An 18,154-nucleotide genomic window follows, 5' to 3' on the forward strand; every position below is an offset into this window, starting at 1 on the left:
TGATGCCTTCGCACCAGGTTCTGCTAAAAATGTAAGCCCCCATATTACAACTCCTTGTCATTGATCTTCTTCTCATTACACAATCTGGAATCAAAACCTTTCTTCTCTTGCTTCATTTTGCAGCACATTCTGATAAACCTGAAGATGTGGAGAAATATGCCTTCTTCCGTAATGTCACCATGAAGCTTCAACAACTGTCAGTGAACTCAACCTCCGGCCAGGTCACTGAGTGGTGGATTATTCAAGAGTGGAGCCCGAGCTGTTCCAATAATGGCTGCAGCAAGAACATAGAACTTGTTATCTACAACGACAAAGCCAGCCCTCAGAGTCTGGGATTCCTGGCGGGATATGGGTGAGCTTATCCCAATTTCCTGACAATTCTTCAAGTGTATTTCTTGTAGGTGCAACACTTGTGAAAATGCTAATTATAAATGTTCCCACATTCATTGCGGGCGCAGTGATATGTATATCTTCATGGAAACTGGGATTTCATATGATATCAATACGTTCTATAAAAGTACCATCCCATTATCTGCTCGGAAAATAGAGTACTTGCGCAGGCAACTGCACACAAATACGACTTTGTCGATTCATGGAATCAAATGCGCAGTACTTTACCTGGAGTTGGGTGAAGTTTGCGCTGGCTCGGCATGTCTGTGCGTGCCGTTGAGGGCCTTGCGTGAAACACCAAGCAGAGTGTGGCGGGGCTTGCACAGAGGGCTGGAAAGGGGGCAGAACTCAGAAAATGGGGAAGAACATGTGAAAAAGTGACCGTTACAAGGGACGGCCCGCAGGCAGTCCCTTGCACTCCTGCAATTGCGCGGCACGAGACATATTTATGGTTTTGATCGCACAACCTCACGGCAGGTAAATGGCCACACAAATGCTTCATACGGTCCGCCACCCAAAGGCAGCCATAAGTACACTTGCGCATAGGATTTGCAGCGCATAGGTGGGGTTGCATGTCAGATTTCGGGGTGCGTGTTCTCAATCCGGGCTCTGATGTTACTTAGTGGTGCACGTAAGCAGTGTAGCGGGGTGTAGGAATGGTTTACGGGGGTTCACACGCAGATTTACGGATTTAAGACCGAGTTATGAATTTTCATATGCAGGTTGTCGGGGTGCCGGGAACAGTTACGGGGGATCCTGCGCAGGGTCCCCGAGGTGCAGTTCTGCTTGCGGGGGACCCCATGTACTGTTTGAAGGGTGCATGTATCCCACCCGGCGGAACAAAGGTAGCTGATCTAGCTGTTTATGTTTTGCGTGTGGGCGTGTCGGGGCGTTCCGGCCGCGACATCCGAATACAGTGACTTTGCACGAACAATTCCATGAATACGCAGGGCATACATTTTTTATTCTGCGCGCAGGCTCACGCAGTGTCCTTCTCGGCGCCCAGCCCTTGAAGGATTTCTCCGCACATTTTCATGAATCGGGCCTCAATAGTTTAATGAGGCTTCCGAGTGCCTGGTGTCACAGGTGTACCAGGTGGACACAAAACAGGATGAGTTAGGCGTATGAGTTTCAAAGTGTTTTATTATACTAAGCCAAAAAATCTTTCAGGTAAGTGCAGACAGGAATTTCTAGAGCATTTATTAAGAAGTAAATACTTATCATCAGCTCTGAAACAATGCATGTTAGTATTACAACACTGGTAGCTTGGGATAACTAAATGGTTCCTCTGGTGTTGCCTTCTCCTCACCCGAAAGGAGCTTTACTATTCTGGTGAGGGAAAGGGACGTGTGTTAGCACGAAAATACTACTAGTCCAGAATTATGATAAGTCTGTTTGGGTCTCTCCTTATTTTCCTCTTAGCAACAATATGCCCTCTTTGTTCATCTCCTCAAGTTCCCCTCCAGAGTGGCAGTTCAGGTTACTCTAACAACAAGGGTCTTTTACTAAGTCTCTCAGGGGCCCTTGATCTGGGCTTCATTCCAAATCCAGGGTCTGGAACAAACACCCTGATCTTTGTCTTCGGGTTGCAGGTTTTGGGGTTCCTTTACTCTCTTTGGTGCAGTCCAGTCCCTTCATTTTACCAGCTTGGTGGTCTGAGTTTGAATCCTTTTTGGGCTAGCGGTTTAGTGCTTTTCAGTTTACAGTCCTATGCTGCCCTTTGTAGATAACTTCCTAGTTCCTCTGATTTCGATGGGGGGCCCTAGAAGTTGAGGGGGGCAGTGTGAAGTAATGGTCTTGTTCCTGAGTTCCTCCCTCTTCTTGGGGTCTTGTCACCAGTGTTTATCCCCTTCTGGGTGGGCTCAGTATACTTTCCCTGACCTTTGGTTTGGTTGCACCCACTCTTGCCTCCCTCTATCTTAGAAATCTGCCCTCGACCAGGCTGACATACTGGATGGAGCCTCCCTATACACGATGGGCATGGGGGTAGCCTGCTCTCAACCCTCCTTCTCGGGCTCAGGGTGACTATACCCTCCAGTCCCCAGGAAGTTGTCCTTTGTGCCAGCTACTTCCCAGTGGTTGTCTCCAGCCCCTACTATCAACCCTCCTTTCAAGGGCACGCATCTTAGATGGTATTTTTTCTTAGATGAGAACCCTCCTCCAATCCAGCAAAATCTCTCTCTCTTCTCTCTCCTGTACCTCTCTTCTCTGATCAGGAGTTAATCCTCCTCCTTCCACTAATTCTTTCTTACATTTTAACCCTCCTCCCCCTCTTCCAAAGCAACCACATGAAGAGGCTGCCTCCTTGAGAGTAGAAAAGGCCCGATAGAGACGGCCAACCAAGATGTAGAAGTCCCTACGTTCTACTCCTCATCCAAGGGCCGAATTGTGTGTTCAGCCCCCCGCCCCGCAGGAAGCGCCCGTGTGAGGAAGCAGCTCCTCCCGGGGTGTGTGAAACCAGGGAGCACCCCCGTCCAACTTTCATCTCTCTAGGCACAGGGAGACCAGAGAGACGGCCAACAGAAATGGCAGCAGGACGTCCCGAGACCTAGAGCCGCCCCAGAGCGCCGAGAGGCTTAGTGAGGAGAGCGCAGGCCGTAGGCGGCCTTGAAACAGTGTGCTTGTTGGTGGACCTTCCATGCTGCAGGAGACGGCCCGAGACTCTGCCACCCCCCTGACCCCCAACAGCCCACCCGTGAGCAGAGACGAGGACAGAGAACCGGAGGGACACCAGGGACACCTGGAGCATGTAAGCGGAACAGAGGCCTGCCCCCGGGACACCCGAGACACAGTGGGAGGCAGCCAGTGCCTCTCCTCCCACCGAGAGGAGAGGGACGAAGATAGGTACACCACCATGGATTGCATCATTTAATCGAAAACAGAGCCCCGTTCTCCCTAAGTACAGCGCTGTGTCTGCTTCCGGCCACCCAGCACGACGGCACCCAGAGACCCCCTTCCCCCACAGAGGTCTTGAAATTGCAAGCTGGTTGGTGGACCTACTGTGGTGCGGGAGGCCGCCCTTGACAAACCCCCCCCCCTTATGAGCGGGGGTGAGGAAAGAGTAACTGAGGGATACCAGTGATTCCGGATATGGGAAAGCGAAACGGAGGCCCGCCCCCATGACAGCCGTAACTCAACGGTAGACAGCCACAGCCCTCATCCACCTACGGAAAGGAGAGCGGGCCAGACAGGTGTGCCGCTCCGGGTTGGCATAATTTATACTGTATTTGAGCCCTGCTCTCCCCAAGTAAAGCAATGCAACGGCCTCTGGACACCCAGCCGTGCTGCACCCAGAGGCGCCCTCTCCTAATAATGCCATCTAGACCCACGAGATCCGGCGCGATGCCTGAGGGCACTTGACCATCCCACAGGACCTCACCGGGGCCTCCACTTTCTACCATTAGCCTTGATAAAGACCCACGGGTCGAAACACGTGTCGGCTGACCACCAATGGGACTACGAGCCTGTGCACTTAAAGAAATGGATGAATAAAATCAATTGGAATTATCACTAAACCGAAGACTGTGTGGAAAATCCATTGTGTAAAACAAACCATAGCGAGGTATCCAGGATATTTCCAGATCATACCACAAGGAGGTGTGGGCTTCACTTCAACAACCCAATCCTGTGACCTTGCACTAAAGAAAAGAAAGATATCAGAAAAAATAACAGAGCTTAGCTTAGAATGTTCCACACCTAGGGCCCAACACAGCTTCTTGCTAAATGTCAGAGGTTTGAACTCCCCGCACAAGAGGTCCTTAACTGTTCAGGAATTCAACCATTTAAAGCTGGATTTTATGTTTTCACAGGAGACCCACACAGGCCAGTGAAATACAGTGTGCAGCATCGCTTTAAACTGTGAAGTAAATTTTTAACATTGTGTATTGATTTCATTGCAAAAGAAACAGAATGGAATACATATGCACACAGGAAGGAAGGAATGCAGTTGGTCTACTAACCCTTTCAGGGTGCACCCTCTGAAAGCCCCGCCCTCACCTCCTAGTCCTCCCCAACCACCCTTTCGCCATGATATTCTTTTTAATTAGAATGCAGAATTACATTATGTGCCGAAGAAGAACAATATGCGCCACTGTTTTTACATTTCTGCATGATTGTTTTGTCTCTGTTTCTGTGGACAACATTTTGGGGAACGATAATATCACTAGCTAGCATCAAACATGTTCTGTTTCAGAGCAGAAACAAAGCACCAAAAGCAGAGTTATATAATTCCAGTGACACAGGCCACAATGAAAGAAGGCAAAAATAGTAGTTCATTTATTTCATTAATGTATTTATATACAAGAGGAACAATGCTCTTTTGATCACAAAAGATCGTACACTAGATAAGAAATCAGATTTGATGGGAAGTGGTGAGCTTCTTACAATGATGTGAGTTTAAAGACGTTCTGACCAGATTGTGGGGGCAAGTGGGTAAATAGAACAGTCACCGGGGACAGTACATAAGTAGACATACATAGATTAAGGATAACAAACATTGGACATTTTTAAGTGCAGGTGGGCATTATGGCCAGCTGTGCTCGGTATGTGAGCAGGATGGCTGAAGTTGTAGAGTGGAAGCAGAGGAAGTAAGGGACAGAGGCAGGTCAGAAGTGAGGGAAAAATGTTAGCTAGCAGCCAGATGAGAGGTAGGGTAAGAGGGCAACTCGGTGGTGAGAAGGTAGGCTTTTAGTTTGGTTTTGAACAAATCCATGTGGACTGTTTCTCGGATGTCCAGGGGAATGATATGATATGAGAAGTCATTTATAACACGCCTGTACAGAAGTGTTTCTAGGTGCGACAAGACAAGGGAACGAAGAAAGAGGGAGGACAATCCAATGATCTTACTAGGCCTTGTGACATTCAGATCGCGACAGTAGCAAAGTGCAGAAGGGAGGAAAAGGGGGAAGCGCCAGCAAGAGGGAGGGGAAGGGCAATCATGGCAGCAATGCTCTGAGCAAGTGCAACCAGGGCAGCGCAGATTTGGGTAAGTGCAGGGAGGCAGGGGACTGCAGAGGTTACAGTTACAGCCCCTAAGTACACCGTGGCCTTGAGGCAGTGCAGGGGAGATTGATCATGCAGGAGCCTGGTACCCGTTGCGCTCAGAGGGTTGCCAGGCAACCAGTCGGTGTGGTAGACAGGTAGGGTAGTGGAGCGAATGGCTCGAGAAGGAAGGTATTTTGGAAGAGAGAGTTGAATGTAGTGCAGACCCCTACCACAGAAAGCCTTGTGGAGGATGCAGAGGGTCTTGAACTTGATCCTTGCAGCCACGGGGAGCCAGTGGAGAGATTCCAGTGCTGGTGAGATATGGTCCCTGGGCATGAGGCCAAGGATAAGTCTTGCAGTCCTGTTCTGGATTAGTTGCAGGGGGCGGTGAGTAGCAGAAGGCAGATTGAGAAAGAGGCTGTTGCAGTATTCCAGCCTGGAGAAAACCAGGGCTCTGTAGACAGTGAACTTCTGCGGGAAAGTGAGAAAAGGAAGAATACCTCTGAGGAGGTGCAGCTGGTAGTGGGACTTCTTGGCGAGGTCTGAGATGTGTGGGGTGAAGGAGAGAGTGGAGTCGAAAATGACACCAAGGTTTTTAGCCTCACAGGAAAGTGAAGGAATAGGGCCCAAGGAGAGATGCCAGAGTGAGAGGGGGAACGCAGGAGAAGGGGTCCCAATGAGAAGGATCTCCGTCTTACTGGCATTAAGGCAGAGATTTTTGGAGAAGCACCAATCCTGAATCGCGGATAGACAGGAATGATCGAGAGAGAAGAGGTGCACCAGCAAATCCCCTGTCAGCCTATGAACTCACAGAAATCCTTGATTAAGAACAGCGAATGGAGAGGGCATTGCCTTTTAATGTGGCCATCTCATACCCCATTTCAACATTATGGCTGAGACCTTACTCCACTCCAGCTGTGGATACGGAGCTTACCAAGAAATACAAGCTGGCTAGGGGTGATTTGCCTTTCATGTCTTCTCATCCCAAACCAGAAGGCCTAGTGTTACAAGTCGCTACAGTAAGCTCCACACCAGCCACATCCACCTCTCACCCGCCTGTAGATAGGGAATCTAAGAAAACTGATGCCCTAGCTAACAAGATTTTCGCCTCTGCCTTAAAGGCAGTCAACGCATCATGTTCTTTCGCTAAGTACTCCCAAGGAGTGTGGAGACTCATAGCGAAAGCAGAAGATCACATCCCGGCTAGTGAGATGAAGGATGGGCTCCTGCAGATCGTTGAAGATGGCAAAGAGGTGGCATGCCAAGCCCTGCAGATTGCATAGGCCGTGCTGTGGGATCATCCATTGTGTTAAGGAGGTCAGTCTACCTTCACAGCTTGGGTTTCTCGCCAAATTTTCAAGCTAAGCTCTTGGACATAGCTTTCAACAGTGAGCACTTGTTTGGCCCGAAAGGCCAGAATTCTTTGAGAAATTCAAGGTTTCTAAATTAGCTGCCAAATCACTAGGCATAGCTGTGCAGCAACCTGCGAAGCAGTGTTTTGGCTTCTTCTCTAGGGAAGAGCCCACAAGCAGTACAGTCTTTTGGAAAGAGGGCACAGCTCCCGAAAGCCAGGCATGAGCAGAGGCATTTCTTGTTTCCTGGACAGAGCACAGGGGCATCTAGGAGCCATCAGACAGCAGCAGCTACGGAAGTGACGTCAGCACCCACTAAGCCGCTTTGAGTTCTCTCCACATATTTCTCCGGTTGGAGGGTGATTTTCCGAGCACTTGCTTCAGTGGAAGGAGATAACCTCTGGCGCCTGGGCACAGCAGCTAGTTGAATGGGGCTGCTGTCTGCCATTTTTAAACAAACTGCCAGACATGCCCCCCCCATTAAGCAACAGCCGGAACAGGAGTTCCAGGAAATACTGAGAGCCCTGTTACTAAAGGGTGCCATGGAAGAGGTGCCACCTGAGCAATGAGAATCAGGCTCTTTTTCCCGTTATTTTCTGTTACCCAAGAAAGGAGCAGGACTCCTACCCATTTTGGACCTCAGGGTCTTGAACAAGTTCCTGAGGAAAGACAAATTAAAAATGATGACGTTGAAAGAAATTCTCCAGGCTCTGCAACTTCAGGACTGGTTGGTGTCGCTGGATCTTCAGGACGCTTATTTTCATGTGCTGATCCATCGGATCACTGCTTTTCCTCAGGTTTTTCATCAGTGACACTCATCAATTCAAGGTGCTCTCTTTTGGCTTAACCTCCGCGCCCAGGGTCTTCACCAAGCTGATGGCAGTGGTGGCGGCGCACATCAGGAGATCCGGTGTTCACGTATTCCCGTACCTGGACAACTGGATGATCTGAGGGAAGTCCCCAGAGCAGGTATCGGCGGAGCTCGAGGAAACCTGCTCATTGCTTCACAGGTTGGGCTTCTCCCTAAATTTCCAGAAGTCCCAAGTCACACCAATGCAGAAGCTCCAGTTCACCTACGCAGTCCTGGACATATGGGTGGGGAAGGCAATTCCTCCCAAAGAAAGTCACCAGTGTCAGGCAAATGGTCAAGCTTTTCGAGAGCGACGACAGTCTACCAGCGGCTTCTTTCCTCTGTCTCCTAGGTCTCATGGCTTCCTGCATTTTTCTGTTGACAGAAGCCAGACTGCACATGTGATCATCTTAGATTGGTGACATCAACTCCAGCTGAAGTCCACAATAGACTTCTCTGGGAACACCAATGAGGAAGAAATCACCTCATTGCCGCAATACCAGGAACAATATCAGAGACCAACCACTGATGGTCTAGGCGATCAGGTGACAAGAGTGTGTGTAATCCCTTCTGGTTTTTGACTTCACTTTCTGTCTGGAACATCACTGCCAGTGGCCATCTTGGATTGGTGACATCACTTCCTGTAGCCATCTTGGATCAACTCCATCTCCAGCCGAAGGCCACAAGAGGTTTCTCTGGGAACACCAATCAGGAAGAAATTGCCTCATCCCAGCAACACCAGGAACAATATCAGAGAGACCCACCACTGACGGATTAGGCAATCAGGTGATAAGAGCATGTTTTATCCCTTTGTAATTCCTGGGAGCGTCCAAGTTAATGGTGGAACAGTGAAGGGTGAAGATCAGCCATTGACCAGCCTCTTTCCCAGTGAACGGTGAAAACCGTCCTTTGGCCAGCCTCTTTCCCATTGAAGGGTGAAGACTAGCCATTGACCAGCCTCTTTGCCTATTAGCCTAAGCCTTTGCTTTTGCCTATCTCCCTGTTGCACCTGTGAGTACCCCAAGCTTCCTAATTTCTGTAATGTCTCTCAAAACTGTGCTACTCACCTATAATTCATTCACCCCTGCTCTCCTTCTGCTCCTCCTACTCACCTCTCCCTACGCTTTCTCCAATCACACAACTTCCTCCTTTTCTATCCCTATTATAAAACTCCCAACTCGAGACTCCCACTACTCCATCTCTCCTCAACCTCCTCCCAACAAACAAAGCCTGCGAGCCAACCATACCTCCTCTAACACCTATCCACCTCACCTCTCTTCCTCTGAGACTCAACTTCTCTACTCTTCCTTACCTCATCAACTGAACATTCCACTATGGAATGTTCAGTCTGTATGCAACAAAACTTCATTTATCACTGACTACTTTCACTCCAGCACTCCTCCCCTAGACCTTCTTGCTATCACTGAAACCTGGATTTCACCATCTGACACGGCCACTTTGGTGGCCCTACACGACTCTAAATTATCCTTCATTCACTCTCCTCAATTGACTGGCAGAGGTTGAGACGTCGGACAACTACTCTTTTCCCGCCTCAATAACTCACAAATCTCCAATGCCATATCCTCTCCTACCTCTTTTTAATTCACCATCTATACTATTGTTCTGCCTCACTCGGCTCACATAATCTCCATCTATTGCCTTCCTGGTCCCACTGGCCCATTCTTTGATGATCTTGGGCAACTCCTTGATTCTCTTTCACTAAACATCGCCTCATTCTCTTAGGTGACTTTAACCTTCCCTCTCCAACCACGCGTCAGAAATCTGAACTTCAGTCTTTTCTTAGTGACCACACTCTCCACTCTATCCATAACCTTACTATTCACATAGGGGGTAACTCTTTGGGTCTCTTATTCATCTCCACCTCTCTTTCAGCCACTAATACTACTATCACACCATCCATATCTGATCACTCAATTGTGTCCACCGCCATCTCCTTTCCGCCATTTCCTTTTCACCCTCTGACCTTTCCTTGCCACTTGCTTCATCTATTAATAAAAGCAAATGTAAACCTTCTTCCATTCCCCCCTTTCTCTCTGACCTACAGTCTCACTCTCCTCCTTCACACCCAATACCTCCTCCACCAATACAGCCTTCTCCAGCTTTCAATCCCTACTATATTACTCATTCTCCTTTCACTTCCTACTACTTGCTTTCATCACCAAATCTCAGCATCCTCAAGCATGGGTCACACCATTCATACACTCTCTCTGCACAGACATGCGTCGGCTGCTGTGCAAATGGTGGAGTATCCACGAGCATGAGGACCTGCAACTCTACCTCTCTGTCCTGAACACTCTCAAGTCCACTCTTGATGGAGTGAAAAGAGAATTCTACCTAACCCTCATTGACTCTCACTCCAACCATCGTTGCAGGCTACAGGGCGCTCTAAACTCACTCCTCCTAAGTCTATGGCTATCAACTCCACTCTCACAGCTAATGACCTAGCTGAATACGCTGTTGCAAACATTTCCAAAATTAGAGACTCTCTCCTGACCTTCCTCACACTCCCTCCTCCTACATTGTACACTCCGCCTACTCTACCATCATCCTCTGCCTATATCTCCCACTTTAGTCACACTAATACTTACGAAGTGCTATCTGTGCTGATGAAGGCTAACCCCTCTTGTGCCCCATCAAAGCCCCTTGCTCCTTAGCTAGTCAAGCCTAGTGCCGCTTTACTGTCCTCTCACCTCGCTGAACTCTTCAATCTGTCCTTCGACTCTGCTTCCTTTTCCTCTGTTTTCACAACAGCCACGATCATACCTCTCCTAAAAAAACAAGGGGCGGACTTGAACCTACAGGCTAACTTTTGCCCTGTGTCTCTCCTTCTACACTGCTTTTTTATTTATTTATTTTGGTAGGCTGAATAAATTCAACCTTTCAAAAAAGTTCTTCATTACAAAATACATTAATCTTTCCCAATTTTGCAATATTACAATTTTACAATTTTTCATAAAACATTTTTACATAAATTGATTTATCGAGTTTTACCATTTTTCAAGCTTTCTATGGCCTATGTGCATGTTTGATTGATCGATTTAATTTTACAGATTTGATTCAAAAGTAATAGACAATGTTTTGTTCACAAGGACAATTGACAAATAATGTTAAAAGTTGAAAACTAAAATGAATAAATAAAACCCGCTTCTACACTGCTCTAAAGTGTTTGAACGGGTTGTGTTGTCTTACTAATTTCTTAGACATCCACAAACTTCGAGACCCCGTACAAGCAGGTTTCCGCTACTGTCAATCCATGCAAACTGCTCTCATGAATGTGTCCAACTTAATCGCCTTTGCTAAACTCCCAACCTATCCTTAATCCTAATTCTCCTTGACCTGTCTGCAGCCTTTGACACTGAAGATCACTCAGATCTCCTTAATAATCTCTTCTTGGGATTTGCGATCAAGCCCTTGCCTGGACTGAATCCTACCTTGCACCTCACCAATTCTGTCTCCTGGAGCAACAACACCTTTCAACTCACTCCTCTAACTGTTGCTGTTCCACAAGGCTCTGTCTGGGGTCCGCTCCTCTTTACACACTACCCCTCTGCTCATGGGGCACTAATCTCCTTCTTTGGGTTCTCCTACCAACTCTTCGTGGACAACACCCAAATCTTCTTCTCTTTTCCTGAACTCTCCTCTGATCTCTCTATCAAAATGTCCAGTTGTTTCTCTGCCATTAAATATTAGATGGATTTTCACTCTCTGATGTCAAACTCAACCAAAACATAGGTGCTGTTCTTCCCTGCCAAAAGCTCTCTCTCTCATCTCTTCCTCTGCCTATCCAGTTCCCACTTGACACTGTCCCCTACTCTTCTTCAGCTAGAAACCCCAGCGTCATCTCTGACCCTTCTCACACCCTCTCTACTTTCATCTCCAAAACTGGAACAGAAGCTCATTTCAACCTCCTAAATATTAGGAAAATCAGGCACCTCCTTCCTTTTAACACTGGCAAGCATCTCTTAACCACTCTTGTCTTCTCTAAACTGGACTACTGTGCCAGCATCCTCTTTGGTCTCCCCAACTATGCTTTCTGGCCTCTCGACAAGATCAGAGTTGAGGCGTGTACCTGCTTTCGGTTTCCTAAGTTTGATAGGGGCAATGGCGTTCATTGCTTTGAGCATAGTGTGGTTGAAGATATCAACTAATACTGTGGAGTCAGTGCAAGATGGTGACACTTGGCTTAGAATGGGAAGGATAAGTGGGAGCAATTTATCACTTGTTATGTCCCATTTGTTTCTAGTACAAATTGCAGGAGCAATATCGTGTTTGGGGCGTTGGTCGTTAGCGTTGATATTGAAGGTAATTATATGATGGTCTGACCAAACACAAGGTAGATTGGACTGTAGGATAATGCTGCATTTTAGATCGACTAACCAGTCAAGAGTTCTCTCTTTGATGTGAGTGGGTTCTTGAATGTGGTGGGAGAAGCCCAAATCAGTTAGAGTGTTGGCAATGTCCAAAGCATTGGGGTCGTTAGGATCTTGGAAGCCCAGGTTAAGATCCCCAAGTAGGATAATTTGAGATTTAGTCTTAGATTTATCTACTAGTATGGACGTAATGTCGTTGGTGACAGGTCCAGGCGGCCTGTAGGTGAGATGTAAGGTAGCAGTTTGATTGGTTGAAATGGGAAGTTTGACTGATAGTAACTCTGCTGATGGAATCTGTTGATTGGGGATAGCTCTGAGGGTGAGAGAACTTTTGTGGATAAAGGCAACTCCACCACCGTTAGATTGTTTGGTGTTGCGGTGACATCTAATGATGGAATAGCCAGTAGGTATGGCGAGGGATAGTAGTGGTCCAGAGGCTGCATGTAACCAGGTCTGTATAATGGCCAGGAAGTCAAGATCTTAAGTAGTGATAAAGACTGTGATGTCTAAGATGTGGGCAGGGAGGGACCTGGCGTTGACCAAGGCACCCTTAATCAGCGTGTCGGAAGTGGACATGGGAGAGGAGTTGATGGACTCAGGTTGTCGCTGGCTGTATGGTGGAGATTTCGAAGTAGTAATGGACTTGTGTGAATGGCAAACTGCACGAGGGAATCTGGAACCAAGTCTAGTGTTCCTTAGGTGCAGGGCACATGGTTGATTAGGTGTGGATTTGGTAGCAAAGTGATTGGTAGGTGGAGGTGTGGTAATTGGCAATGTGTTGCTGTTAAGGTGCCGTCCAGAGGTAAGGGCTTGGGTGGGAGCTCTCTGACGAGATGGCCAGTTGTAATTAGCGCCGCTAACTGGGTTAGACATAATGAGATTAAATATCTCTGGGGTGGTAGTCTGAGGTGGAGGGGTGCTGTGGCTATGGATGAGTGTCCAGGCCAAGGGTGTTAGCAGTATGATTAACATCTGTGGGTATTGTGATAGATGGTGAGAGCATAGTTAGCATCCATATGTCAGGATGGTGGGCGAAGTGGAAGCGCAGTGTAGGGCTGAAGAAGTTTGAAGAGGCAGTTACTAACTGAATGTACAACTGAGGTGCTCCAGCGGTCTAAAAGTGAACACAAATGATTATAGCTTTGCTGGGAAGTAGTGGCTGAAGAAGGAGTAGTAAATGCTGATAGGAAGGTATAATAGCTAAGGCTAGCATCCAGTAGCAATGTGGTAACAGCAACTGGCTAGGTCAGTTCACGTTAGCATACAGATGACAGTCAGATAGGGCAAGTCAAAATATTGCAAAGGCATCAATGGCTGCGGTTGCGTAACCCAGTGAAGTTACTATTAATAAGAGGTATAGAGGCAGCGAAATACAAAGTAACAACAGAGGCTAGATCAGAAGAGGTTAGCGTACGTGTCGTGAGGTAATCAGATACGAATAGTCAATGTATTGTATAAGCAGCACAGACCACATTTGTATAGCGCAATGGAGTTGCTAATCATAATGGTATATTGGCAACGAGATGCAAAAGTAATTAAGGTCAATGAACGCAATTACTATAGGGAGTGGCGTTGCATCGGCAGTGGTTGTTCAGAGTTGTACGAGTTAAGACAGATATCAAAAATATGGTAGTAGAGCAGAGCGGCTCGCCTACGGAGCGATTAGACAGAATAAGACAAACGCATTTGGCATTGGCAAACAGTAGTGGTGGCGGACAAATACAACGTCGGTGTAGTTCAGGAGCATACAACTCAGGTAATGCATACATTAAAGAGCATGAAATCAAGATAATGCTGGAAGATACATTGCCAAGGTGTAATCAGGTTAGCGTACGTTAGGAGGTCCAGAACCCGATCAAAGGGAGAAGAGTAAGAGTGCAGGTGGGAGGTGATCGATGAAATGCTGGTTCTGGATTGATGCCTGTGGATTGATTAAAACCAAGTCAAATGCAACAGAGACACAGGAGTTCATGGCGCTTACCAAGTACAGAATGGGTAACCCAGTTGAGGTGGCACGGCTGTACTGCAAACGGAAATGCAGAGTTCCTGGCCCTGGGCTCTGTCAGGCTCTGGAAAGGGGAAGTGTCTTATTGTGTGTGCCTTTGTGGGTGGGCCGGCCGTTCGCCTGCTGGTGGGGGATAGGCTCTAATGTAGAGCTGGTGACCAATCACGTCGTGTTGCAGGTCCTGGTAGGAAGTCAGTAGAAGCAAGCAGCCATTTTTAACTGCCTGGGCCTCGTGGCAATCAATGGTGGCCACTCACTGATAGGCAATCACTGTTGTTTTCTTGAAACGGAGCGAGGCAAAGACTGGATTCAGGCAATCAGGTGCACAAAGAATAAATTGTGAAGAATCTTTAGCGCATGTTGCGGCGGTCAGCGGGGTGAGAGCTGCAATTTGCAATAGGCAGCAGAATAAGCCCAGGGGTCTACCTTCACATCTGGATGTTGCCCGAAGGTCTCCTCCAGGGTGAGGGCACTGCTCCTGTAGTGAGGGAGGACTCCTGCTCCTCCTATGGTACAGGCACAATGCAAGGCAGGCTCAAGACATTGGAAGTGTTTTGTGTGTGCCGTCGGGGGATAGGCTCTGATGTAGAGCTGGTGACCAATCACATCGTGTTGCGGGTCCTGGTAGGAAGTCAGGAAAAGGCTGCAATAGAGGCGAGCAGCCATTTTTAACTGCCTGGGCCTTGTGGCAAACAATGGTGGTCAGCACACTGATAGGCAATCAGTGTTGTTTTCTTGAAATGAAACAAGGCGAAGACTGGATTCAGGCAATCAGGTGCACAGAGAATAAATTGTGAAGATTTTTTGCGAATATCGCATCGGTCAGCACGGTGAGAGCTGCAATTTGCAATAGGCAGCAGAATAAGCCCAGGGGCCTACCTTTTCGTCCGGATGTTGCCCCAGGGTCTCGTTCAGGGTGAGGGCACTGCTCCTGCAGTGAAGGAGGGCTCCTGCTCCTCCTGTGGTACAGGCACAATGCAAGGCTGGCTCAAGTACACACCTCCACTCTTGGTTCACGCCACACTTGAGAGTGCTACGAAAAGAAACACAAAATGCTGACACCCGTTGGAAAAGTCATCCTTCTGATGCCAACAAGGACAGCTTCATTATAGCGTCACTCAACTACAAAGAGTCTATCTTCCAACCTAAAAAAGACACATACAACAAGCTCATTATGTAAGCGGATTCCAACACCAAAGAGCTTTTCAAGATTCTGAAAGAACTCAAATGACAGCACTTGGTTCTCGAATATACAAAAAGCGCTCCTGGTCAAAATCGCCACTCTCCAATCCAAAATCAACACCAAACAAAGTTGCCTTCATATAGACCAGTAGCTCAACCTCCATACTAGCACGAATACCCCCACCACTCAAACCTATAACCCTTTCAGCTTCTCTCCACTAACCATCACAGAGGTTGAAAGCATTATTAACAAACTCAAACCCTCCAACTGCCAAGTCGACACCTGCCCAGCCCCTATTATTAAGGAGGCCTCACATGAACTAGCCCCTTTCATCACTGCTTTCATAAATTCGTCCTTCAAAACAGGCATCGTCCCGGATAACCTTAAGGACGCATGGGTCATTCCCCTTCTCAAAAAACCTACCCTCAATCCGAACATACCCACAAATTACAGGCCCATCACCACTGTACGGTTCCTGATCAAAATACTGGACTGAGCTGCTTATATGCAGATCCAGGGTTACTTGGAATCCAACAAACTCCTTGGCCTTTGGCAATGGGGCTTCCGGCCTAGGCACGGTATCGAAACCGCCCTCATTGATTCAAAAACTCAAATTGAGGAACTGAAAGATAACGGGAAACTGGCCCTTCTACTATTACTTGATCTCTTAGGAGCCTTTGATTTGGTTAACCACCAAATCCTTTGCCTGCATCTCAAATCAGCTGCCCACTTCTCTAATTCTCCTCACCGGTACAAGCTACCGTCCCATTTTCTCTCGGTCTCCACACAACCTGATGAGAGAGAAGGAAACTCGTCCGCGCAACTGACAAAGCTATATATATATATTTTTTTATATATAAAACCAAGAACCCCTTCCCAAATTACCCTGTTAGTTTTATGCCATCGTGCTCACACGCCAAAACAGCTCCTCCGTTCTTCTTCTGACATAAATCTTAACTCTGTACCGTTGCTCAACACTATTTTCCCCTTTTCCTCTGCAGTCATTCATGCCGAACTTGCAGGCTTCCAGCGACCATTTCAGAGATACCGCACGGCACCCGTAATCGAATCTCTAAAAAGTGCTGCATGAACCCGGCTACCTAGCACTTCCACAACAGAAGCGTCCAATCGAGCGGGATGAACTCATGAGGCTCTCCTTCAGATGCTTTTCTCTCCCATAGAGGTACCCACACCTTTCCCCATATACTTCTACCAAAGACCAGTTTTCCCAGTGTTCCTCATGGCCAGGAGGATGGTGCACTTTTTGAAACTCCGCTGCATGGGACACAGGATAGAAAACCCTCACCTCTTTTCTATCTCTTCCACTGGTGGCTAGGCAGTCACAGTAGAAAGAATTTGACAACTAACATACTAAATATAATTTTCGTATAGAGATTCTCCTTTCTCTATTAAACCATCTATTCCTAACTTGTAACAAGCTCACCAGATACCAACAACTCTTGGATGTATTGTTTTCCTTTCCTTTTATGCACTGCAGGACTTCACAACTGCGGCCCTGATGAAGGCGGAATCTTTTACTTTCCATATCAATTTGGTCCTTACAGCCGAAACACAATATCTGTGAGGGGCTTGCAGGCCTTTCTTACATACTAACACAATAATTCCCGCCCCTAATCAAGTTCCCCCACTGCTTTGGCAAACCTGACCTCGGAAAACGAAGCTATTCCCGAGATGTACCGCCATTGCTTTTTTTGCTTTTTCTGAACTCACCTCTAGATTAGAATTGGGACTGACAAAGTGATAATTTAAAATCATGAACTATATAAGGATTGTTCAGCTCAGTGATTATTTCACAGTATTATGTTAGGACAAGAATGACTATGTGCTTTCCCTTTTTACTATCACTTATTGATTTTCAACGCTTTTGCTACTTTTCCCTTTTCCTATCCGTTCGTTTCCCCTTCTTTTTTCCTTAATTTCTGTTTAAAGCCTATACCTTTATGATTATTAAACATGAGTGTATAGGTTTTTGTTTTTCAGGTTTTTTTCCTTGATTCACAAGCTAATTGCCAATAATATATTTTTTTGTTCTTTGTATCTACCTACACTACTTGTATGCTTGTTGCTCTTTATTGTATGTGTTTTTTGCATATCATTATTTAGCAGTCACTTTATTTATTTGTGCAACCAAATACAGAATCAATTTAGTATTTGTTTGTCTCTCTGGTATTTTCTTCCCCTTGTCAAAGGAACAAATGCGATTTGCATCAATACATTTTTTGTTAGATGGGGGGTTGGCAAGAAGAAGTTACTAAATCTAAACCGTCTGCTTTAAAAACCCTGGGCACAGCAATACTTTATTCTGATTTATACACTTCTCTAATTCTGCCAGCTCCTGGATTAGATCCTTTCTTGATAATAGATCTATGCGGGTATTCTACCTCTCAGCATCAGCTGAGCCTTCTCCCATTAACTGCGGTGTCCCTCAAGGATCTTGTGTGTCTCTGACACTTTATAACGTATTCACCAAACCACTTTTCGATATTCTTGATTATCTGGGTGTCACCTACAACAATTACGCTGATGATACCCAGATACTCATCCCTATCACTGGTGACCACGCAGCGGACACCAAATCCTTGAATCATGTCTGCTTGTTCAGGCGTGGATGGCTCAACACAAGCTTTGCCTCAACGATGATAAGACGGAACTCCTTATCCTGGGGTCCCATCAACGTCTTAATAAATTAGATCCCTCATTCAAGTCGTTCACCATTGACAGCAACACCATCAAGGTATCCAATGACACTAAAACCTAGACATCTACCTTGATTCTACACTATCACTGTCCAGACAAACCAATGCTGTTAGTTCAGCCTCTGCCTATACGTTCAAACTCATCACAGCTTGCAGACCCTTCCTGACTACTGCTAATTGCACTACTCTTGCTAGAACACTTATTATGTCAAAGATTGACTATTGTAATGCCCTTTATCTAGGGACTAGCCAACGTAACTTAAATAAACTTCAAGTGACACAG

The 18,154-nt window shown here is 46.8% G+C and overlaps 1 protein-coding gene across 1 annotated transcript in view; it reads left to right on the forward strand.

The window, feature by feature from the left end:
- LOC138579901 (piezo-type mechanosensitive ion channel component 2-like) overlaps positions 1-18,154 on the forward strand; it is a 2,232,767-nt gene that overhangs the window by 2,203,167 nt on the left and 11,446 nt on the right. Inside the window, exon 52 of the mRNA XM_069650129.1 lies at positions 124-352. Within this exon, the coding sequence (XP_069506230.1) occupies positions 124-352 (229 nt within the window). The remainder of the gene's footprint in view (positions 1-123; positions 353-18,154) is intronic.

Source organism: Ambystoma mexicanum, chromosome 3p, assembly GCF_040938575.1.
Source record: "Ambystoma mexicanum isolate Mex_15411 chromosome 3p, UKY_AmexF1_1, whole genome shotgun sequence".
Lineage (NCBI taxonomy): Eukaryota > Metazoa > Chordata > Amphibia > Caudata > Ambystomatidae > Ambystoma > Ambystoma mexicanum.